We start from the raw sequence: 23,942 nt of genomic DNA, 5'->3' as shown, positions 1-23,942 counted from the left end.
TATCAGCAAAATATATTCGGATCCACTATTAGAGAAAAAGTAATCTTCTGATAATGTATTATATGTACCTACCTTACCGACCTCGCGGTGCCCCAGAAACCCGATGACCATCTCAACCGTCGAATACTCAGTTCGTAAGTACGAATAATCGATCCGATCCGAATACTCGAAAGAATCGAGTAGCTCGAATTGTCTCGATCGGTTTGAAATAGTTAAGTGACTCGAACGATCTGAATAGGTCGTACATCTTTCGTACATTACACGTAGTTTATACCTTGCGTTAAGCGAATGCGATGGTCTAATTAATTTGTACAAAAGGTATACGACCTGTTCGGATCGTTCAAGTTATTCGATTCTTTCACGCTGCTTGGATCTTTCGAATACTTGGATCGAATCGATTATTCGAACCGACGAACTATGTATATCTCGGCTCGTTTTCTCTGAGTAATAGTAAGAGATCTAGCACTAAAACAGATAATTCGTATTGCGTACTGTTGTCTGAATTTCGTCTATGTTTATTGGTGATCTTCCTATTTTTTCATCTCTAGTATGAGTTACCAGACTTGACAGTAGATTCAATATCTTGTGTGTGGCTACTATTATCATATGAAAAAAGTTTTTGGTTAAAATAAATAATAATTTATTTTCAATGTATATTTTTTCTTTTTATACAATAAATATATATGCTATATATATATATATATATAACAAATATTTATTAAAACTTCAAGTATAACAAAAATTAAAATATGTTATAGTTGTGACTACACACATAAATACATGTAGAGTCTATACTCTTCTTGGTTCTAATAAAAATTAGCTGTGATATATTCATATTTTACAAAGTAAATTAAATAAATTAAAGTTATTCAATTTATTACCGCTTATTATTATAATAGGTCAGATATTGAAAATCGATAACATACATAGTTGGCAATTATGAAAGATAACCTCACATATCATGTTTATGAAACTTTTATTCGATATTTAAAAATTTAGTTGAATATTTATATATTTTCCATAGTTCTAAAAATGAAGTCATCCCAATGGACATATATTATAAAAGCAATTAAATTATTTGAAAGTTATACTATTCAATTGATTTTAGTGTATCATTAAGTGAATTTAGTATTTCAGGATATAATGATGGAATTATCAAAAGACACCATTGATGGTCTTGCTAATATTCTAAACACAAATATTGTTACTGACGATAACTTTCTACAAATTTTAGGAATGGCTACTTCATATATATATGAAAATCCTTCAGAAATAAAATGTGAGTATTTGTTTTGGTGTAAGTGCCAAATATAAATAAGATTAATTAACATAATTATTGAAACTAATAAAATTTCAGGCACTATCAAAACATCTGATGCGAAACCAATTTTAACAAAAAAGGTTTTTGCTGATGTGGTATGTTTACTTATAGAGGCTACCCGACATGATTTAGATGAAGAAAGCTTAAGAAGTTTTTTAAATCTTGTATATATTGGTGAAAAAAGAATTACGAAATTATGTGAAGTATACATTAATAATAAAAAGGCAATACAGTCTCAATTGGAATTGATAGGCAATAATCCACCTCACATTATTGATATAGACTGGCATTTAGATTACTGTGTCAAGGTAATTGATCGGTGAATAGAACACCGATCGTTTCATTAACAGATGCTTTATTTGCTCTTATTCATGAAAGTCATTTTCAGTTGGACACATGCAATTCACTAGGTGTTCCTCTTTATCATGTGCGACTTAGTACTAAAAAACATGAAACAATAGATCATGTAACATTTTCATGTACAATACAACAGTTGCAAGAACTGGTATTTAAGCTCAAAGATGCCATCAGATACTCAGAGAAGCTTACTAATGTTTAGCTGTATCTTTAAATTATTGATTTGCTGCATATAGTATGATCCATGTATATTTTCAAATTTCCTTGGAATTATTTTTGTTTTAGCTATTTCTATTACAATGTGAGTTTCTATAAATTATAATTATCAGCAACTTATAACATTTATGTATATTAACATTTACACAACAATTATTATAGTAATCGTTTAATAATAAACTCAATATTTGTACGTATAAGTGTAATGGTAAAATCTTATACAAACAACAGACCGTGTAAAGTATAATCAACTATATTTTTATAATCAAAAGAACATCATCTACTTTACGTAGTATTATTACTGTATTGATAACGCGCGCGCTTCAGAGTATGCGCGCGGGCACACAAACATACGTAAAACATGTACATAAATTTCAAAACAAACGACGATCAACGTTTTGTTATAAATAAAACAAAATTTCGAAAACTTCGATATTGAAATTTAAAATTTCGATATTGAAATTTTTTTACACAAAGTTATACACACACATTTTTCACTCGCTCACTCATTCAGGTACACCTTGTATACAAAAGAGTCGCGCGCGCACACAACTAATAACTTATTAAAAATACGTTGTTTTTTGCTCTACAATCAGGCATCTCTCTAAAAATTGCTTCCTCGTATTAGACAAAAAATACTATCGTTACATCCTTAATACCTAAAAATATGCGTGTCAAATTATATTAATAATCGATAATTTTTTTTATATCTAATACGTGATATAGACTTCTTTGAATCATTATACACTATTTACAAGTAAATGTATCTAAAAGGAAAAAGAAAATCATCCAATATTAAAAATTTATCTATACATTAACTCTTTCTTTCTTTCCGGCACTTATCAAAATTAATAGTGGACTTCTTATCCATGCGTGCTATTTTAATAATTCGGTGCGATGCGACACATCGATAATATTAACTAATTAAGCTGGAAAGAGAGAAATCACTTATATAGCGTAATACTTTTTCTCATCTTCTTAAACCATTTAACAACGATTTTCTCTTGCTCTCGATTTCCTAACATTATTTCATATATAAGATTACTGTGATAAGGCCTCGGGCAATTTACTATAGTTGTTTCCTTTTTAAAAAGAGGGTATATGCGAAAAAAGAGCCAATCGAAAAAGTGTATCGTAGCTAAATCTACTTGGAACATTAGATTAATTCTCGAGGCTTTGGTTAGATATTTAGTTGACTAAGATATATTAAGAAACAAATAATAAAATTTGTTCAGAAATATGATAAATAATGTAAACTAACGGACTGCGTGAAATTATTTTATAAAAACTCCTCATATAAATATGATTAATTATACGCGGTATCGTTTTCTATATAATCTTTATACAGCCCTTATGTCGAACGTGACCTTGAATATATTTAGTCATTTCTTTCATTTTTTCTTTTTTGTTTAAACCAGAAAAGAGATAGAGAGAAAGAGAGGGAGAGACATGTGTTATGTATTTCTAATTATTACAACTTTTATGTAAGATAAAGATTTAAATATTAGTGATACATTAAACATACTATTGTTTCAATATGTTTAATGCTTTGCAGTTTAAAAATCGTAATAATTAAAATAACAACACGTATTCGTTTTGTATTAGCAGCGTGAAAAAATTTGTCAGGAATCTGAAATATGTTGAATTACGATTCGACAAAATATTTTGTATAAAATAAAATGTAGCAATATCCCAATATTTTCATACGTCAACGAACATACAACATGCATGAGTTGCTTAATGCAAAATTTATGTCTTTGTTTTGTTGACTTGAATCTCAGAATTATTCTGTTGCTCCTCGGTTTTTTCACATTTCTCGTTTTTGGGTTCTTCTACTTTTTCTTTTTCAACAACTTTTTCTGAAACTTGTACTATCTCTGCTTCATTTTGCTCATTCTGTTCTGTAATTTTTTCTGTTATTGCTTCGTCCTTCTTTTCATTAGTGAGATCTCCATTAATTTGTGGAGGAAATTTTTCTTTTTTCGTATTTACACTGTCACTATCCTCATCAGATTGACTCTTTTCCAAATTTTGTCCTTTTGATAGATATAAATTTTGTTCTTTACATTTTATAGCTTCCTTTTCCAACCGTTCCTTATTTTGATCTTGATCGCCTGCATCCAATGGAGGCGTTTCTAACTTAGTTTTCGAATTAACGATCGATGTATTTTTATTCTGTCCAACACTTGAACTGGGAGAAAGCGAAGTTGATTTAGAATTTCGAACTGTCTCTGTCGGTATGTTAACAACCTCCGTGTTGCAAAAATTTCCAGTCTTAGACAAATTAAATGCACTAACATCTTCCTGTGATGTATTTTCTGGAAGAAGCAGGTTATTAGTCTCAAGAGATGTTGCAATCGCTTGTGTTTCGGGTTTGACCAAGTTGTAAGATGCAGGAGAAATTGCTGTTAGAGAGGTAGTTTTAGGTGACTTAGGTGAAGAATAGGTGCTTGGTGGTATTCTCTGAACTGTTGGGGGTTGTGAAACTGGAGAAAAGCCAGTAGTTTGTGGAATATAACTAGATCGTTGATACAATTTATTAATTGAAGGGGGTAAATTACTATGGAAGGCACTGGGAGATGGAATTCCTATTGGTGAACGTATCAAAGGATTTGGAAATCTAGTAGCATCTGGAAATGGCCGTGGAAAGTGAGGATAGATTAGCCCAGGATTCATATTTGGTGTTGGAGAAGGTATAAAAGGACTCGTTGAAAGCATATTTACTGGAGAATTTTTTGGAGATATTGGCGAACCAGTACTTCTACAGATATCTCTTGAGAATGGAGGATTTGGGTAATTCCTTGCACTAGGAGAATATGGAGGTGGTGAAACGATAGGTGAATTAACTGTTGATACAATTGGAGATAAAGTTTTAGGATCTATCTTCATCATACTCAAGTTCCCATTTTTAGAACTGCTAGATGTGTTTGTAGTTGTTGTTGATGCCATTGTCGACTGTTCTTTTTCTTTACATTCATTACCAATACCGTACATTGGCTTCACTCCAGATGCCGGATTACCCAAATATCTTGGCATGTTTCTCATTTTAAAAATTTTAGCCGGTTTAGACTGAATTGTCTTACTTCTTTCGAAAAGCGTGGTTTGATGTAATTGGTTTTGTGTCTCTTTACTTTGATTTTTAACTGCTACATAATTGTTTTTAGAAAGTGTAGGATTCCAGCATCTCGGAGGATCACGAAGAGTCTTGTAACCTACTGCTTGACTTTGCTTTTTAGAGACAGAAAGAACCTTCTGTAAAGAGTGTGACGTAGCCATTGGAGAAGTAGTTATTAACGAAGTAGCCCTAAGACTGTCCTTTACATTTGAATAAATATGTTTGCTCTCTGTTGTGATTGCACTACTATTAGGTGCATAAACGGGCACATTTGGAATATTTGTATGTTGCTGCTGTTTACTACTGGAATCAATAGCGATTGATGGCGAACCATTCTTTCTCCCGATTTTTAATAAATCTGGGATATCGGATTTACTTCTTACTTCCGTTTTGTTCTTTTCTTTAGAATTTTCCCCAATTTTAGCACAAATATCGTTAATTTTTGAACCAGAGGCTCCAATTTTTGCACAAATTTCATTTAAATTAGAACCCTTCGTAATTAATTCATTTTTACGAATTGTTGGTTTCATCAAAGAGATTGGAATAGCATCGGGACAAGGAGGCACTGAATATGTATTAGTTATTTCCAAATTCGCTTTCAAAACGGACTCTTTTGAAGTACTTGGACTTAGATAACTACTTTTCAAAGAAGAAGAAACGTTCAAGGAAGGTATAGTAAATGCTGTAGAACTTTCTGATACTGAAGATGTGGGTACTTCATTTTCAGAGATTGCAGTAGAGGATAATTTTTGCGTCGTCGATGTACTCAAACTTTTGAGAGAATTTTTCGACATAGTATTATTTACCAAATCCTGGACCATATAGGGAAATGTAGATGTAGATTGACTTATTGTTGACGTAGAAATTGGATTGATTCCATTACCAACAGACATAGGTAGTGATGTAGAAAGATTTGATGATGCGAGATTATCATTTGATAACGATTCGATTTGAGTGTACGACTTTTGGGAAAGTGTATTTACTTGTCCATTGGTTCTTTGACAAGATTCTGTTGAAATCTGCTCAGATACATATGGTTTTTTTTCTATAATACTTTCTCCTTGAGAAGAATATTCTTCCTTCTGATCAGTTGATTGCACATTTCTTACATTTATTTCCGTTTCTCTCGTTTCAGAATTAACTGAAGTACTTGGGTACGTTGATAAAACAGGTTCTGTGGCATCCAGTAATTCTGCTTTCTGTGATATGGCTTTTGTTGAACATGGAACTAATGATTTGGTTAATGTAACCCCGCCATTATTTGTCATTACTTGTGTTTTTGAAGGATCAAAAGAATTTTTCAGCTCTGTAGATTTTAAGTTTTCAGTAATCTTTACGTCTACCTTTTTAGATGACTGTGGTGTGATTTTCCTATCTTTCGTAACCTTTTTCGAAGAAGCATTGTTACTGCTAATTTGTCCAGTTTTCGGTTGGAATTGTAATTTCACACTTAGAGCATTGATTTTCGATCCTGTATTTATAAATTTTACCTCATTTCTTGAATTTTGCTTAGAGTTTTCCAATTTATCCGCGATAATATTATTGTTATTTCTTGATGACTCCTTTTGATCTTTATTTTCAATGTTATTATTTCTAATTTCATGTTCACTCACATATTGTGCCATCCCTTGTGATTGAATACTTTTCTGTAAAATTGTTTTATCTTCAACATTGTTATTATCCGATCGATTTTTCGATTCCTCCTCATATTTAAGGTTTATCGTATTTTCTATTCCTTTCGTTTTCACAGTTTCTGTTTGATTGGAGCATTTTTGTTCACCAAATTCGTTTAATTTGGAAGAATTATCAGACCCGCTAACGTCTTGTTTGTCTGAAGACGGTTTGTTTCCTTCACTGACTTCAGGTATGTTATTTTTACTATCATTTTCTTCAACTATTGATGTATTTATTGTTTCAATGCTAGTAATGGATTCTTCAACTTTTGTATTTTTCTTAAATTGTTGGTCCGTTATATCTGTAATACTCATAATACCAGTTTCAGAAATCTTCAACTGTACTTCTTTCCATTCCCTCTTTAATGATTTTTCTTCTTTTGATTCAATGGAATCAATTCCAGCATGAAGTAAAGTTGTTTTATAATTGACATTATCTTCAGAAAGTTTTATTCGCTTTGGAGAAGATTCAAATATTCTGTAACTTAAATGCAATGGCACTTTCTGAAATAAATATGATAAAGTGTTTATAGAAAAAATTTCAATAGAATTAGAATTTCCAAATATTTTCAATAGACCGTTGATACTTACTCGTCTCCAATGATAAATATACATCACATCCATCAATGTATAACTACTACACAGTGGTTCCTCTTTATACATTACATCCACCCTATGTGCATCAGTTAAGCCATACTTAGCTCGTATAAGCTTTTGTAAATGAAAAATGGTCACTGCAGCAGGACAACGAAGATACCGCCTCAATAAAGGTTTTACAGCTATACCTTTGATGTCCTTGGATGGACTAAAGTATTCTAATGATAAACTAAGTGATTCATCTGGAGAATATATATGCGATTCAATTGGTTCCCCTCTTGCCTCTGGAGATGTTGCTTGAGTACATGCTTCAGGATGGTTTAGATAAAAGTCTCTTCTACATCGCATCTCATCTATAATATAAATATTTAAATGTATCTTCATTACATTATTCTTTTGTTAATAATAAAACTTACTTTGATAGCATCCTGGTACCAGTTTATACACAATGTCCTGCAAAGTGTGGTCTGGGCGAATGTTGAGTAGTGGTTTACTTTTGTGCACCTGCACCTCGCATATTGGACAATACTTATTGTTCTCCAGATACTTGACAATACAGCTCCTGCAAACTGTAGTGCGACGTTAATCGCCGCTTACATCAATATGTTGGAATCGTCGCTTAACCCTTTTGCAATGATGAAACTGTATTTATTCACCACAGACAAAAGGATTAAAAAAGCGACAGAAGAATACACATACACGAATGCAAACACTCTATGATAGTAGTGGCATCAATGAAATATCCACCGCATAATTTGCACGTCAGCTGATCGTTGAGTTTGGACAACCTTAAGCGATGCCCTCCACTCTGACCTGACATCCTGCAGTAAGAAAACTGTATTAATCATATATATTTAACCCTCATAGTTAACAAAAATATCACACAAATTGCAATAACACAAAACGTTAATAATATTGAATGATATGAAATATTAATAAACAAGAACTAAAACGATCTTTTTCGACTAGTTTTAAACAATTTGCGCTATTATACCCAAGTAGAATCGTTAAAATATTAAACTTACGTGGTAAATGACGCGAAAACTGTTCGTTTTATCTAGTAATCGCCATTTGATTAAAGAAGTCAGGAAAGTTGGGTCAGAACTCGAGGTGAAATTTCACGAATTCTCATAATGAGAACATTTATTAAAAAACTGACTCAAATCCGTTAAAAACAAATCTCTTCGAAAACACAGAGCGTTCTCTGATTCTACGATTTTTCGAAATTTGAGTCAATCTAGTTCATTGTAAAATAGGCCACGGTACCAGGAAAAACTCTGAGGACGACAGCAAAACAAAATGGTGGATAAACAATCATGCCAATGACATTTCCAAAAACATGAGTTTCCTTTCAGGTGTAGTCCTTAACCATATTTTACAAGAAAAAAGTAAAGAAAAGAAGGTAATCACTAAAATTAATAAATTACAGCAAACATTGTATTTACTAAGAAATATATGAGTACTACGGGCTATTGTAACAAATTAACGGTATCATTTATCGATATGACTATTTGAGTACTTCATACAATTCAGAGATGGCATTACTAACACATAAATTTAAATTTATATATTATTTCATTGGAAATTAATATTTAATTCGAATTATATTCGATCTACAAATCAATTTAAAACTATTTAAATTGCATAAAAACATTTTATTATATATTGTATTTTCATTAAAATGTAAATGTAAATATACTACAACCTGAACTTGTACAACATGTATCGTGTAAATATCACATATGTACATATTTTACATTTATTTCAAATAAAGAATTTGTCCATTTTTTATGCATCTCTTAGGTATTAGGAATAACAGTTTACATATTATAGTGAAATCATAAAATATTATGTTTAGATACAATATGGTATGTAAGTAAAGTATTAAATAGAACAGTTTCAATTTTGTTTTATTTTACAGTAATTAAATGCTTATATATACGTATATATATATATATATATATATATATATATATATGTATAAAGTGTTATTATAAATACATATTAGATCATAATTTTTCATTTCATCTGTTTTTACTCTACAAATATTCATGTTTATAAAAATATATAGAGAATCGAATTTTAAACAATTCAGATAGTAAATTAGATTGGGATTCGTAATCTACTATTCTTGTAACTTATGATCAATATCCAGACATTTACACAACAGAGTAAATTCAGTTTTTATATCAAGAGAACACGTATAAAATATTAAATATCTTTTTTTAAATAATGAAATTTATTGATTTTATTTAATTATATATAAATGCTTGACTTGTTGAATCTAGTTCTTCCATATCCTTCAAAAAAGTTAAATAGTATTTGAAATGATTACTTTACAAGACATTAGTAAACAACTTTTGAAACCAGCAAAAGATCTTGCTGACTGGAAATTTCCATTATCTCAGGTATATTATACTATTAAAGTTATTATAATTCAATATAAATATAAAAATATTGTGTTATTCTAGATTTTAGAAGAATATTATGCTTTATTAGAAGAACCGTGTAATATCAATTTCGGGGAAGCAGCGCTTATTCTACAAAATTCAACTAACGTATACGTTAGAAGAATTGAACATCTAGTCAATGAAGCAGAAATTTTGAGACAAACATTTTTCGGCTATGAGTAATTATTTATCTTACATTCAAGGAAAGATGTATGTATTGTAGCTAATAATTTCTTCATCTTTTTTTGTTAGGGAAAAAGGAATAAAGAAGTCTATGAATAAAGAAAAAAAATTTTTTAAGAAGAGCCACGTTAATTTGGGAAATTTTGTAATGATTGACTTAGAAAAAGATATCGGGAAACATATTGATAAAAAAAATCAATTTCAAACACAGAAGAAAGTTAAATTGTTAAGTCGTCGGTTTACACAATTAGAAAATGATGCCCTGCAATTATGCATTCCTATTCAAGTATATGATATTCTAGGAGAAATCATTGGAAAGAAATATGATTTTCGGTAAACAGCAATATCTTTGTTCTATTTTAATTTTTATGTGATAGCTTTAACTTTTTAATTTTAAGGTGCAATCAAGCCATAAATACAAGTGGAATGTTGGTGAATGAATTAACACCATATGATTTTGCTCATATATATAGATCTTATATTGAAGAGGGAAGAAATTCATTGTCGTTATATTCAGAACCAAAAACTCCGGGTACAGGAACCTCAGGATATCATTCAATTACTTCACCAAATGATAATGAGTCTATTACACTTGTTTATGATGAATTTGAAGATGAACAAAATTCTTCATTAAGGGAAAACGATTCATCAGTAAATGAATTACAAAGTATGGAGGAACAAAACACAATAAACAATAATCATGAAAGTTTATTTGTTAATAATAGCATTTTAAAACAAGCTAAAAAGGATGAATCAGAGAAAGAACATATCCAACAAAGTGCGGTGCAAAATGTTAGTATTCAAAATTGTTCAATTCAGCATTTCAAAAACATGAATCAAACTGAAGAAGAATGCCAAATTAGAGATTCAGTGCAAGTGAATCAAATAAAAAAGAATGATCAGAATAACGATGAAAATATAGTACAATTCAGTGCAGGTGATCAAATAAAATATGATAAGCAAATAAATAATTTCTCCAAAGAGAGTCAAATTTTTCAACTGAATGAATCAGATAATGTACGATGGAAAAATGGAGTACCTAGCATGCGGAAAAGAGGGTATCTCTTCGAAAATTATTCTATTAATTTTACAATTGATGATATTAAATCAATGAAAACATTAATATTTTTATTAGGAATCAAACAACAAAAGTATCAATATGTTCTGTAGATGATATAAATGAATATGACTGGGAACCAATGCCTCTTATTCAAGGAATAAAGCATGTTTTTTCTAGCAATTCATCTATCCTGAAACTTCCAGACTACATTTCACTTTTGGAAACAAAATTTGGTTCTGTATGTAGAAATAATAAGTTTTAATGTTTTGTACCTTGTACCAGTTAGAGCTTTTAATAATCTTTTAGATATTTGTATGTCTATGCATTTATTTATTTATTTTCTCTTGTTTGTTTATTAGAAAAAACGTAAATTTACATCAAAACTGTATAAACCAGAATGTTTAGCAAAACTCATTTTACGTGAAACTGAATTATTTGCAAAGAAAGACACTACTTTATGTACAAAACAGAAGTTTAAACATTTGCAGAAACGTAAGTTAATTCGAAGCAAATCATGTTTTATATTATTACTGTTGTTGTTGTTGTTGTTGTTGTTGTAACTGCAAAATATAATTTTTTTGATAGAGGAAATAGAAGACTTCATGAAGAATTTTGACGAATGTTTAAATGGTATAGAAAAAGAAAATGATGATTCTCAATATGAAGCTGTGACAAACGTTGCTATAGATTTTCATGTATCCCAAAATCAAAATGATTCAACTGAGAATAGTATTGAGGATATAACAAGTAGAAGTTATCGAAATGATTCAATTGAAAACAGTATTGAGGATATAACGAGTAGAAGTTCTTCACCTACTGACATTCCATTACGATCAACAATTTGTCAAAATACAGTGGATATGCTTGCAGAATCTCCTAACTCGTCTAACAATTGGCGTGAATCTTTAACTTCAGAAATTAATTTGTCTTATTCTCTGCCGAATTATCAAACATTAATTGAGGACAAAATGAAAAAGATTTTTGAACAGTCGAATGTTATTACAGAGTTAGATCAGACTGTAGCAAAGTGGCATGCCTCGTTGCAATCAAAATTAGCGGAGGCTGAAATGAGACCTGCATTTCGAATTCGTGATTATTCATCTCATATAATAAAAGTGTTGCAAACATCAGAACAGAAAAAAATTAATTTCGATAGTGTCGTTCAAGACAAGCCCGCTCGTGAAGTAGCTAGATACTTCTTAGCTTCGTTACAATTGGTATATTTGTTTTCATTATAACTTATTTACATCTCGAGTTAGTATAGATTGTGATAACCGCTTTGTCTTTGCAGGCAAATACGTACAATGTGGAAATAAAGGCGGGGAGTAGTGATAACGATATAGAAATAACGTTGCTTAATGACAGAAAAAATTATGTAAAGAATTAAAGCAGTAACATTGATACTACAGTAAAGACTCTCCAAGAGCTCAGGAGTTGGTTTCGCTAAGCGATTGGTAAACCATAGACATTATTCTTTAAGTTAGTACGTACTATGTCGGCAGTAGTTTGTCTGGCGGACGCAAAGAGAAACAGCGGGTGAAGAAGAAAGATCCACGGGCCAAATTAACATAATTAAGCTTTTTAGTATTTTTAGTTTCGTTTTAATAAAAAAACTAATATAATGAAATGAAATCCTTATTAAGAAAAAGCTGAAAATAAAAAGATTTCGTCATTGTATTGATATTGTCTCGCCGATACGAAGACGATACGAATCTTAAAAGGAAAGTCATTGGCGTATCATACTACTGAGGATAAAACATAAGCACGATTGAAGTGATGATCTTTATTGTATTATGTTCTTGTACATACATGCATACATACAAGGATAGGAGTTTGTGTACAATTTTGTATTTATGTACTATACATACAAGTATGGATACGGAGGAAGTAAATTAAAATTATTTTTTTCTATATGGATACTAATATCATAAAATTCCTCAAAAATATACCACATTTTTAATAAAATAATACACGTTTATTGCTCATATCAGTTTAGGATTAAATCACTTCAAATTTACCGCCATACATAATATAAAACTGAAACTTATTTTTCTACTTGTACCCTTAATAAAAGATAATCGCGCATGCGTTATCGCCGAAATATCATTGCTTGCCGGCTGTGGTGGTAAGTATTCAGGTGCGTTAGTTTACGCTGAAGTCGTTTAAAGATGAGTTCTATTTTTTTTACATAATCATTTTTGTTATAATGACTAATTACAATTATTGATATAAAATACATTTTTCGTTACATATTTATGAAGTACTTAAAAAATTGTCTATGTTTAGCATTTTGCCAAAATGTTATTTATATATATATATATATATCAATGTATATATATAAATCAATTAGACTCTTTGAAATGTCATTTTATTAGCTTGAAGCTCTTGAATGAATAAAAGTTGTATCTAAGAGAAATTGGATACTCTATTAAATTACTTGATAGTAACAATTCAGCCAATTCAAATCTGTTTGCTCTCCCCTTCTTTCTAATTTGTTTGATATATTAGGGATACAAGTCTCTTTAGGAGCGTGTGATTTTTATAAAGTTTTCTTTGGTAAGTTAAATGTAATACCTTTTTGGTTACAAAAGCGATAAATAAATAATTTTTAAGGATTTGACATACATGTAATCATGGAAAAGAAAGCTTCTATGAAATCTACTCGATGGATACTACAACCATGGAGCCTTTTGTTTCTTATTCTAATTCAATTCTTGGTACAATTTTTAACATCTATCTATCTTTATACTTATGTGGCCCATGTGGAAACAAATGTTCTTATTATGCGAAACCAAGACTTTTTAGAAACTGAAAAATTGGTAAGGAGGAAACGAAGTAGTGCTTTACCTGTGACAGAAGATAATAAAGTTTCAGATACATCCAGAGTATGTATTATCAATATATAGCATAAGGCACTTGGAATCAAAGGGGCACAAGTGATATTTTTCAAATTTTTTAATTAGAAGCAGAAATGACTAATTAGATCATTAAATACAATATATATATATATATATATATATATATATATATATATATATATATATATATATATATATATATAATTTAAGTAATCCATCATTATATAAAAGTATCATTTAAAGGCTAGAAAAATTGATTTCTAAGCAAATAATATTGAAATAACATGCAAGTGTAAATACATTAGTTTCTGTATATTCAATAACTCATAAACTAAAACATAAAATTCATTAAAAATATGTGTATATACTCCTTGCTATGTCAAGCATTAAATATAACTTAATTTTCATAGAGACTTTACAGTGCAATCTTTTTTAACACATTTGAATTTCAAACTTGGTTACCTTGATATCGGAAAAAAGTCACTTGCATCTTTTTGGTTCTAGTTGCCTCATATAAAAATTGTACGTTATATTTATATTTTTTACATTTTAGATTTGGCAAGAGAAGGATACATTAAAAGAATCTAAGAAAGTAACTTCATCTCCCATAGCAAAAACAGGTTTGGCATCTTCTCCAATTACTCCTATGGGACATGATTGGGTATGGTTAAATGCAGATACTCGTGTGCAGGTTAAATATTTAACTTTTCTTAATAATCAAAGCTAATAGAAATGTGTTAAATTTTATTCATAGATATTGCACATTTTAGCTCGATGCGATTGAAAATTTTTGTCGATCGTCAATGAAATATTGTCCTCCGGGATTACCAGGAGCACCAGGAAGTCCAGGAGCTCCCGGGGAACCAGGTCTTCCCGGATTACGAGGAATGACTGGTCCGAAAGGACCACCTGGTTTGACTGGCCCTCCTGGTCCTCGTGGACCAAAAGGTGATATAGGACCAGCTGGTTTTGATGGAAGGGATGGAATACCGGGAGAACCTGGACTTGATGGAATTCCTGGACGTAGTGGTACAGATGGATTATCTGGTATGAATGGTAAACCAGGACTAAATGGGTCTCCTGGTCGGCCTGGACGTAATGGAACAGATGGTATGCACCTTTTGATTTAGAAACCTTTTGTATTCATTAATTTAATTTCTAAAGATACAATATCTTTAGGAAGGCCAGGTCAAATGGGACCTCAAGGACCAATCGGACCACGTGGTAACTTAACATTATTTCAAATTCGCTCATTCTAATTGCACGTGGATGAAAAAGAGATACGTTGATGATGTGAACAACTTTAGGAGAAATGGGTCCTCCTGGTAGACCAGGCTCACCAGGACAAGATGGCAGACCAGGGATAACAGCCTGGAAGGTGAACATGAATGATTATAATATAAACGACTTATTGATTCCTCCTTCTATTCTAGGCAAGTACCTTCTTTATCTTTAAATAACTATACTTTGAAAATTTGCGTGCTCAAACGATGTAGTTTTTGTAAAATCTTTCAGATGATCGAATGTTACCTTCAACAGTAAATTCGACGGGCTTAATTTCCGTTTATGAAGGAACTAATTTACGATTAAAATGTGCAGCAAGTGGCAAACCTGAACCTACTGTTCAATGGTTTAGAAGCGATGGTGGTGTCATTCCTATTGGATCTTGGCATGGTAATATGAAATTATAATCGTGTCAGTAACGTGATTATGAACTTTCACAAAAGTATATAATTATATAAGTATACAATTTTATTGAACAGTGACTTCTGTAATTGGACATACATTTAATATCAGTATAGTTAACAGAGAACATATGGGAGAATATATTTGTGTAGCTGATAATGGAATTCCACCTCGAGCATTGAAAAGAATCAAACTTCAAGTTAAATGTAAATATTTTGATATACACGTCTATATATACATATATATTTTATTTATTTCTTTTATTAAGAAAGTATTTTTTTTTTGCAGTTCCACCTTTCATTCGAATTCGTAATCAAATGATTCGCGCACGCAGTCAAAGTACTGTAGTTTTAGAATGTGAAGTTGAAGCATTTCCAGAACCAATTGTTTATTGGGAACGTGAAGATCGTAGACTCAAAATGTCTGAGAAATATAGACTTGAAGTTTATGACAGAAGAGATATGTATAAGGTAAAAGATAATAGCATCCTATCCAATGTGTTCATATACTTCTGTGTAATGTGTGAAATGTGTATATTTCCATATACTTCTATCTTAATGTAATATTTTAGCTTAAAATGCGTCTGAAGATTGCAAAGATAACATCAGCAGATTATGGTACATATCATTGTGTTGTGAAAAATGATATTGACACCACTAAAGGATCATTTACAGTCGATGGTAACGTATATTTCTAACTTTAATATTTTTTAGATAATTACATGAATATTGACATTGAAATATTTTGTAGATGATGCGAAGAGCATGGAAAAGTCAAAGCTAGGAAAACAACAACACGTTACATATGGAAAGCCTGCGCCACAGCATGTTGATTTAGATGAACTTTGTGCACCACATGAAACTTGCGCTGCTTGCCCTGTTTTAAGATGTACTTTTACAGATGTTGCCGAATATTTAAATATTCAGCCACTCAAAAATGTCAACTTTACTGGACTTCCATTGAGATTGGCAGGTGAAGTACATTTATTATTTCTTCTCAAAATAAATGTATAAGTATAGGTTGTACATAATTAAATAAATTAACGAGATATTAATTTTATTTAATTCTGTAGATGGTGTAATAGAAGCAGTAGGAAAACCAGTTTTAAAGGGTACTATGGATGATCATTACGGAAGCTGGATGCATGACACTAAATCTGATGGTTATCCAGAGAAACTCTGGGTTACCCGAAAGAATGAAACTTCTTTCATATTTGAATATGAGTCAAAGGATCATTTTAAACATGGGAGTTCATATCCCATTAAACTGCCATATCCATTTCAGGTATATCATACTATTTTTAAAATTATGCATTATTATCTCATGTTCAATTTATTTTTAGGGAAATGGGCATGTAGTGTATAACAAATCTTTCTTTTATAACCCCATAAACCGATCATCAATTTTTCGATTTAATCTTCATTCTATTTCTGATCAAGTATGTGGTAAGGAGTTTTCGCGGTGTGAATTACATCTTCCAGGTTTATTAGTGAACACGAGGAATTATTTATATACACCGAATCATAATTTTAATTATGTTGACTTCAATGTTGATGAGAACGGTAATTATATCGTAATTCGTTTGAAAGAAGTATTTCTCCTTAAATAAAAATAGTGAATAAGACGTACATTATTTTAACAACAGGATTATGGATAATATACGGTTTACCATCGAATAATACAATAGTAATAAAGATGGATGCGACTAATATGAATATTCAACATGCATGGAACATTAGTATAGATAATCATAAATTTGGAGAAATGTTCATTGCTGGAGGAGTGCTTTACGCTGTTCATAGCGTTACGGAAGAAACGATGAAAATAAGGTAAAATTTAGAAAAAAAAGGGAAAGAATAAAGAAGTGTTATAAGCTTAAAAAAGAAAAGTATATTTTATAATATATTTTATTTTATAATTACATATCGATATGTTACTTATAGGTTGGCCTTTGATCTTTATAAAAATGTTACAATACCTGTTCATTTATCATTCACGAATCCTTATCACAAAACTACGGCAGTCAGCTACAACCATAAAACAAAAGTAAATATTTTGAAGTTTAAGAAATAAAACAAATTAAATAAGGATTTTAAAGCTTATTGTGATGTCTTCTTTATTTCTAGGAACTTTATACTTGGAATAAAGGAAATCAATTGGCCTACCCGATTAAATATCAGGGCTCTACAAATGCTACAGCAAAAGAAGAATTCAGGGTTAAGGAAACTGGAGTTTGAGGCTGCCATCAATGTGAAATTGAGAAATTGGTGAAACATATATATTTTATCCTTGAACTTTTTATTAATGTATTAACAAAAGAAGACAATAAGAGAAATAAAGCTTTTCTCTCCATTTAATCTTGTGCTTGAAAACCCATTTTTGTTAACTCAAGAATTTTAGATTTGCATGATTCAGTTTACTTCGCTATAATAATTGAAAGTTACCGAGTATAAACCATGTTCAGTAAATATTATACTTTAACATTACAGCTGGCTAATAAAGAGATCGAATGGTACACTAATATCTCGAGTTGACTATCTTCTTCAGTTTTAAAAATTTGTATCTGCAATAATAAAATTTTTGTTTTAAATTTTAATTATAAATTTATAAAGATTGTTATAAAAGTAATCTAAGAGAATTGCAAGTTTACGAAATTCAATTTCAAAATTAACCGTATTAAATCATAGATTATCGTAAGGTATAAATTATTGTATTTAATCGTTTAATTATTTTCTTTAAATTGACGATAAATTTAAAAAATTTTAATTTTTTTAGTGTTTTTAGTAGACGTAAATTCTTTCATCATCAAAACTACTTTATTTGAAGTTTATCTTTTAAACTCTAAACAAATTTTGAAACGTGGTAAGTAAAATCATTTGTTCGATATAGTTCGGTAAGATGGCGCATGATGACATATTTAATCAAATAAAGAGTAAGAAAGTAGACTAAGTGAGTAAGAGAAACAGAAAATGCTTTGACAAGTCTTTACTTTTAGTCCGATACTCGTAGTTTCTCCTTGATTAAGAAGAAATATTCGCAATTTTAAGGCTAAATTTGACCTGCAAGAAAATAAATGACATGATTCGATGTTAAAACAATAAAAAAGAGAAAGGATATTCATGAATGGAAAGCTGAGAAGCATTCTACCTGAAAAAATGGTAAGTATGATTGAACAACTCGACAATTTGATCTGTCGAGAATATGGTGTCAATTCTAACCTTGCAAAGGTTGAATATGATAGAAACTGCCTTATAGTAAACTTCACGTAAAATTTATGAATCTTCAATGATTTATTTAAACATCTGTTCGTTTCAACCTTTTTTCAGACCTTTTTCCTGCACATTACATGGATGTCGATAACCTCACCTTCAACTTGTTTGAAGTAATCAAATTTTCTCATTTATATTTCTCTCTCTGTTTGCTTCTTTTTTTCTAATTTACATATTTGAAAGACAGAAATTGGTCCATCAAAGTCAATTGTAAAAGTATCATAATGACGTGCCGATAAATGGTCTTCATTCGAAATTTTTTGTCATTTAATGTATATTGATCACTTCAATATTTCCTGTTATCTTATAGTACCGCAAATAGTTTATTCAATTCAATTATCCAAATAAATTTTAAATATATCTGTTATCTGATCTGTCAGTAATTATTTATGAGTAATTAATACGTTATACATGTACCTTATATTATATATGCCTTGCAGATAAATTAAATATAATTTTTAATGAATATTAAATAAATTTTCTGTAAACAAAGAAAATTTATATAAACTTTTTTATCATTATCAATAAGTTAGAAAAGATTAATCTAACAAAGTATGTAAATCTATACATATTATACTAAGTAATGTATCATATGTATATAATTTTATTTATATCATCTTTTTGTTACTTTTAAATTATTATTTTCTTCTAGATATTTTTATTCAATTATTTATAATATTTTGAGAAAATATTTTCAATATTCTGATAAGTATATTTTGCATTTACATAATATTTAATATTGCTACATTTTTTTCGATTTTGGAAAAGACAATGCTGTTTATTTATAAATATTATGCTGCACATGCAGATCAAAATTATGCTTAATATGAAGACTATCATAAGCCTATCTCATAAGATAAAATATTTTTATATATAACAGTGATAGAATTAAATTAGATTTTCGTTATACAAGGTTTATGTTTAATATTATCTAAAAACTAAAAATCAATCATATAATATAGTCATAAGTATTGTCATATATTATTACGTAGTATATATCAACAGAAATTATTTTAATTTTTAAGATAAACATTTTATGTATTATTCATCAATATAATCCTACACAATGTACCTACAACATGAGTGTAAGATAATCTCCTATGAGATGATATTACTAACGTACTTAGTAATGTAGTCAGAAACAATGATACTGTGTTGAGAGGAGTTATTATACAATTATATTATAAAATAATCCATTTAAGTTAGTGCATTGTTTAACTGTTAATACCGATTTTATTAATATATTTGTTAACGAGAATTGAAGAGATAGTATTTTTTATGTATTTATTTTATGTGAAAATATTTAGTTGTTATTAACTTATTCCTTATTTTCAAACATATTATACACATGTACATAAATAAATTATGTATTTATATTCAAGTTCCTTTTACAGGTTGCAATGCCATGGAGAAATTTCCACTGAAAGGTACAACATTATCGAACAATACAGTTCCACAAAATCATCAGCATACATTAACTACGTACCAGTCAGTTGATACAAAGGTAAAAATTAATATATGAAGAAATTTGATAAGAGAATAATAAAAAAAGGAATAATAGTAGTAACAAAAATTTAAAGAGTGAAAACTTTGATTAATTATAGATAGAAAATTCAGATGATGTATACTTCGTAGAGGATGTCCGATCGCGAAATCGAAATACTGCACGTGACAGTACTATAAGTAGCGACGACGACATGCTGGAAGTTAATAATGTAAATTCCCATCATGGACAGAACACCGTTCTTTCGGAACACTGTATCCGTATCGACGATGCTTCCTCTCACAGTATGTAATAAATTATGTAATTTTTTAATATTGTAATTTACACTCAATTTGTAAAAAAGTAGAACACAGTTTCATTCTGTATTGCTCAATTGTATTTCAGTTTCAGTTGATTCCGATGACATTCCTGGTATCGGACAATATGATGACTTTCACACGATTGATTGGCAACGAGATATCGCTCGAGATAGAATGCGTCATCGATATATTGTGAAAAAGAAACATGATTCTATTTGGGGCTTAATCAAGGGAGCTCATGATGCTTGGTCTGGATGGCTCTGTGTTTTGCTAGTTGGTCTCTTTACAGGAGTCGCAGCAGGTATTATAGATATAGGGGCTTCTTGGATGACTGATTTAAAATTTGGCATATGCCCACAAGCATTTTGGTTAAATAAAGAACAATGTTGTTGGAGTTATAATGAAACAACTTTTGACGGTGGTAATTGCTCTCAGGTATGTGCTTTTTTATTATTATCTTTTCTTTTATAATAATGTTTAAGTTTGTATGTCATAATCTTCTTTCAGTGGTGGACATGGCCAGAAGTATTTAGTCAGTCAAAAGATGGTGCAGGACCATACATGATCTCGTATATGTTTTACATCGCTTGGGCTCTTTTGTTTGCTTCACTTTCCGCCTCATTAGTAAGAATGTTTGCACCATACGCTTGTGGTTCAGGAATTCCTGAGGTAAATATATAAAAAACGAAAATAAAAACTATAATGATTTTTTAATTATACTGAAAAATCATGTTTTAGATAAAGACCATCCTAAGTGGATTTATTATTCGTGGATATTTAGGAAAGTGGACATTAATAATCAAATCAGTAGGTTTGATTCTATCGGTCTCAGCAGGTTTAAATTTAGGCAAAGAAGGGCCGATGGTTCACATAGCTTGTTGCATAGGAAATATATTTTCTTATCTTTTTCCAAAATATGGCAGAAATGAAGCAAAGAAAAGAGAAATTTTATCAGCAGCTGCTGCTGCAGGAGTTTCAGTTGCTTTTGGTGCTCCAATTGGGGGTGTTCTTTTTAGTCTTGAAGAGGTATGTATCAGGAGAATGATAGTTTGATATATCTAATGGTTGAATATATTTAACAACATTTTTCAGGTGAGCTATTACTTTCCACTAAAAACTTTATGGAGATCATTTTTCTGTGCCTTGATAGCTGCTTTTATTTTACGATCTATAAATCCATTTGGCAACGAGCACTCTGTGCTTTTTTATGTTGAATATAATAAGCCTTGGATATTTTTTGAGCTAATACCCTTCGTCATGCTTGGAATAATTGGTGTAAGTTTATCTTTCTGTAAATTTTCTTCCATAGTTTTCTAAAGATTGTTAAATTACCCTTTTCCCTTTCTCTTTCTTTCAATAGGGCGTGATTGCTACTTTGTTTATTAAAGCAAATCTGTTTTGGTGTCGTTATCGTAAAACTTCAAAATTGGGCCAGTATCCAGTTACCGAAGTTCTAATCGTAACAGTTGCAACTGCTGTTATTGGATATCCAAATCCATATACACGAATGAGTACAAGTCAACTCATTTATTTGTTATTTAGACAATGTGGAGTATCAAATGCAGACATTTTATGGTAGAAATTCCCTCTCTTATTTTTTAAAATTAACATTAGTTTTAAAATATAGTAAATTTCTCTTTTTGTTTATATAGTGATTATAATAGAAACTTTACTGCTGTAAAATCAGCGATTGAAGTTGCAGCAGCTGGCCCCGGAGTTTATAAGGCGATATGGCTTCTCGTCTTAGCATTAATTCTAAAACTTGTTATGACAATATTTACGTTCGGTATGAAAGTACCTTGCGGATTATTTATTCCATCACTTTGTTTGGGAGCGATAATGGGCCGTATTGTGGGGATTGGAATGGAGCAACTAGCGTATAATTATCCACATATTTGGATATTTAGTGAAGCATGTTCAACTGGTGTCGATTGTATAACTCCTGGACTATACGCAATGGTTGGTGCCGCAGCAGTTCTCGGCGGTGTTACTAGAATGACTGTTTCTCTCGTCGTAATAATGTTTGAGTTAACTGGAGGTGTACGATATATTGTACCGTTAATGGCAGCCGCTATGGCAAGTAAATGGGTCGGCGATGCTCTTGGGAAACAGGGCATTTATGATGCTCACATTGGTTTGAACGGTTATCCATTTCTTGATAGCAAAGATGAATTTCAACATACTACTCTTGCGGCTGATGTCATGCAACCTAAGTAATTGCACCATTATCGTTAAAATATTATATTCTTGTAAAATATCTTTGATTTGATTTTTACGTTTTCTCTTCATAGTTAACAAGTCTAATGATATTTTCAGACGAAATGAAGCCCTTCATGTGCTTACTCAAGATTCAATGACAGTCGAAGACGTTGAAAATTTATTGAAAGAAACGGAACATAATGGTTTCCCAGTGATAGTTTCAAAAGAATCTCAATATCTTGTTGGCTTCGTGTTACGAAGAGATTTGAATCTTGCAATCGCAAATGCCAAACGTATGACAGAGGAAATTACTGGACAATCATTGGTTATATTTACAAATGGAAACAACGTTCAAACTCATTCTCCTCCACCACTTAAATTGAAAAAGATCCTTGATATGGCTCCAATAACAATTACCGACCAAACACCCATGGAGACTGTTGTTGATATGTTTAGAAAGTTGGGATTAAGACAAACCCTTGTTACGCATAATGGGTAATTACTTTCTATTACTTTATGTATTACTTGTTTTGTGTACGATACAAGATTATATTAACTTTTCATGGCTACGTTCAACTTTGCAGCCGACTACTCGGAGTTATTACAAAGAAGGATGTATTGAGACACGTGAAGCAACTTGACAACGAAGATCCTAATTCTGTATTGTTCAATTAAAATTTATATAAAAAATATATATATGAGAGATACAGTGTTTTATAATGCATGGTATCAACCGAGCAATTGGGTACACTATACCAACAGTATGGTTTTTGATATTTTCATATAATCGTTAACAAGAAATTTGTTTTAATTATTAGTGATTCCAAATGAGGATATAATAATAATAAATAGGTAAAACAGTTTTAACTCACTGCACTATCCGAGTTTTTATATATTTCATTAAGGCAAATCTCAATTTATTTACTATATGTTTAAAAACTTAAAGTTTGGGAAACTAGGAGAAGGAAAGTAATATTAACAGTGCTTATTATGTTTTACAATTCTTTATATTTTCAGTTTTCATGTTGATCGAATGTGTAAAGGTGTTATATTGTATTCGATCATACAATTTTATAATGTAGCATGAAATACGTTATATATATCACATTTAAAAACGTTATATTTCTTGAATCTATAACTTTGAATCTTTATAGT

General features: G+C 30.4%; 4 protein-coding genes across 15 annotated transcripts; 3 read left to right on the top strand and 1 right to left on the bottom strand.

Annotated features, from left to right (window-relative positions):
• The first annotated feature begins 88 nt into the window (after positions 1 to 88).
• Positions 89 to 2,094, top strand: LOC117211918 (COMM domain-containing protein 3-like). Of its 8 annotated transcripts, none has more exons than XM_033456245.1 (4): positions 89 to 130; positions 1,138 to 1,279; positions 1,358 to 1,629; positions 1,710 to 2,094. In XM_033456245.1, exons 1-4 carry the CDS (start codon positions 104 to 106, stop codon positions 1,878 to 1,880), a joined length of 612 nt encoding a protein of 203 aa, XP_033312136.1. In that variant the 5' UTR covers positions 89 to 103; the 3' UTR covers positions 1,881 to 2,094. The 8 variants fall into 8 exon arrangements, with proteins under 8 accessions (XP_033312136.1, XP_033312135.1, XP_033312139.1 ...); XM_033456244.1 differs by having other exon boundaries at positions 89 to 134; positions 1,130 to 1,279; XM_033456248.1 differs by having other exon boundaries at positions 107 to 130; positions 1,130 to 1,279.
• Positions 2,095 to 2,131: 37 nt separating this feature from the next.
• LOC117211916 (mucin-3A-like) lies at positions 2,132 to 8,667 on the bottom strand. Its single transcript, XM_033456242.1, has 5 exons — positions 8,305 to 8,667; positions 7,979 to 8,100; positions 7,696 to 7,848; positions 7,274 to 7,632; positions 2,132 to 7,186 (listed from the first exon to the last, which is right to left on the bottom strand). The coding sequence occupies exons 2-5, from the start codon at positions 8,097 to 8,099 to the stop codon at positions 3,644 to 3,646; spliced, it is 4,176 nt and encodes a 1,391-aa protein (XP_033312133.1). The 5' UTR covers position 8,100; positions 8,305 to 8,667; the 3' UTR covers positions 2,132 to 3,643.
• Positions 8,668 to 9,390: 723 nt separating this feature from the next.
• On the top strand, positions 9,391 to 17,873 carry LOC117211939. The gene is made up of 24 exons (XM_033456294.1): positions 9,391 to 9,687; positions 9,751 to 9,908; positions 9,982 to 10,245; positions 10,311 to 10,970; positions 11,048 to 11,210; positions 11,332 to 11,464; positions 11,558 to 12,189; positions 12,264 to 12,347; positions 12,941 to 13,097; positions 13,586 to 13,857; positions 14,384 to 14,521; positions 14,601 to 14,940; positions 15,010 to 15,054; positions 15,138 to 15,263; positions 15,346 to 15,504; positions 15,594 to 15,722; positions 15,805 to 15,986; positions 16,088 to 16,196; positions 16,267 to 16,488; positions 16,589 to 16,800; positions 16,859 to 17,078; positions 17,162 to 17,345; positions 17,460 to 17,562; positions 17,643 to 17,873. The coding sequence occupies exons 1-24, from the start codon at positions 9,607 to 9,609 to the stop codon at positions 17,751 to 17,753; spliced, it is 4,884 nt and encodes a 1,627-aa protein (XP_033312185.1). The 5' UTR covers positions 9,391 to 9,606; the 3' UTR covers positions 17,754 to 17,873.
• Positions 17,874 to 18,427: 554 nt separating this feature from the next.
• LOC117211987 (H(+)/Cl(-) exchange transporter 5) lies at positions 18,428 to 23,907 on the top strand. 5 transcript variants are annotated; one of them, XM_033456399.1, is made up of 11 exons: positions 18,428 to 18,674; positions 20,180 to 20,289; positions 20,390 to 20,573; positions 20,680 to 21,023; positions 21,096 to 21,257; positions 21,327 to 21,614; positions 21,681 to 21,863; positions 21,949 to 22,163; positions 22,241 to 22,801; positions 22,905 to 23,282; positions 23,372 to 23,907. In XM_033456399.1, exons 2-11 carry the CDS (start codon positions 20,191 to 20,193, stop codon positions 23,460 to 23,462), a joined length of 2,505 nt encoding a protein of 834 aa, XP_033312290.1. In that variant the 5' UTR covers positions 18,428 to 18,674; positions 20,180 to 20,190; the 3' UTR covers positions 23,463 to 23,907. The 5 variants fall into 5 exon arrangements, with proteins under 5 accessions (XP_033312290.1, XP_033312288.1, XP_033312289.1 ...); XM_033456397.1 differs by having other exon boundaries at positions 20,674 to 21,023; XM_033456398.1 differs by having other exon boundaries at positions 18,459 to 18,674; positions 20,168 to 20,289; positions 20,674 to 21,023.
• The last annotated feature ends 35 nt before the right edge of the window (positions 23,908 to 23,942 follow it).

The sequence above is a fragment of the Bombus bifarius genome, unplaced genomic scaffold, assembly GCF_011952205.1.
Source record: "Bombus bifarius isolate JDL3187 unplaced genomic scaffold, Bbif_JDL3187 scf7180000008265, whole genome shotgun sequence".
Lineage (NCBI taxonomy): Eukaryota > Metazoa > Arthropoda > Insecta > Hymenoptera > Apidae > Bombus > Bombus bifarius.
The sequence above is the reverse complement of the archived record's forward strand: the minus strand, read 5'-3'. Positions and strand labels throughout refer to the sequence as shown.

Bases quoted from the DNA above. Each gene is read 5' to 3' on its own strand.
- LOC117211918 (XM_033456244.1), top strand. From the start codon at position 104: ATGACCATCTCAACCGTCGAATACTCAGTTC. The intron at 1,280-1,357 runs GTGAGTATTTGT...ATAAAATTTCAG, and splicing joins AAATCCTTCAGAAATAAAAT to GCACTATCAAAACATCTGAT. The intron at 1,630-1,709 runs GTAATTGATCGG...AGTCATTTTCAG, and splicing joins ATTTAGATTACTGTGTCAAG to TTGGACACATGCAATTCACT.
- LOC117211916 (XM_033456242.1), bottom strand. From the start codon at position 8,099: ATGTCAGGTCAGAGTGGAGGGCATCGCTTAAGGTTGTCCAAACTCAAC. The intron at 7,849-7,978 runs GTATGTGTATTC...GTCGCACTACAG, and splicing joins CATAGAGTGTTTGCATTCGT to TTTGCAGGAGCTGTATTGTC. The intron at 7,633-7,695 runs GTAAGTTTTATT...TTTATATTATAG, and splicing joins GGTACCAGGATGCTATCAAA to ATGAGATGCGATGTAGAAGA.
- LOC117211939 (XM_033456294.1), top strand. From the start codon at position 9,607: ATGATTACTTTACAAGACATTAGTAAACAACTTTTGAAACCAGCAAAA. The intron at 13,858-14,383 runs GTATGTATTATC...TTTACATTTTAG, and splicing joins AAGTTTCAGATACATCCAGA to ATTTGGCAAGAGAAGGATAC. The intron at 15,055-15,137 runs GTAACTTAACAT...GAACAACTTTAG, and splicing joins AGGACCAATCGGACCACGTG to GAGAAATGGGTCCTCCTGGT.
- LOC117211987 (XM_033456397.1), top strand. From the start codon at position 20,191: ATGGAGAAATTTCCACTGAAAGGTACAACATTATCGAACAATACAGTT. The intron at 21,615-21,680 runs GTATGTATCAGG...AACATTTTTCAG, and splicing joins TTCTTTTTAGTCTTGAAGAG to GTGAGCTATTACTTTCCACT. The intron at 21,864-21,948 runs GTAAGTTTATCT...TTCTTTCAATAG, and splicing joins TCATGCTTGGAATAATTGGT to GGCGTGATTGCTACTTTGTT.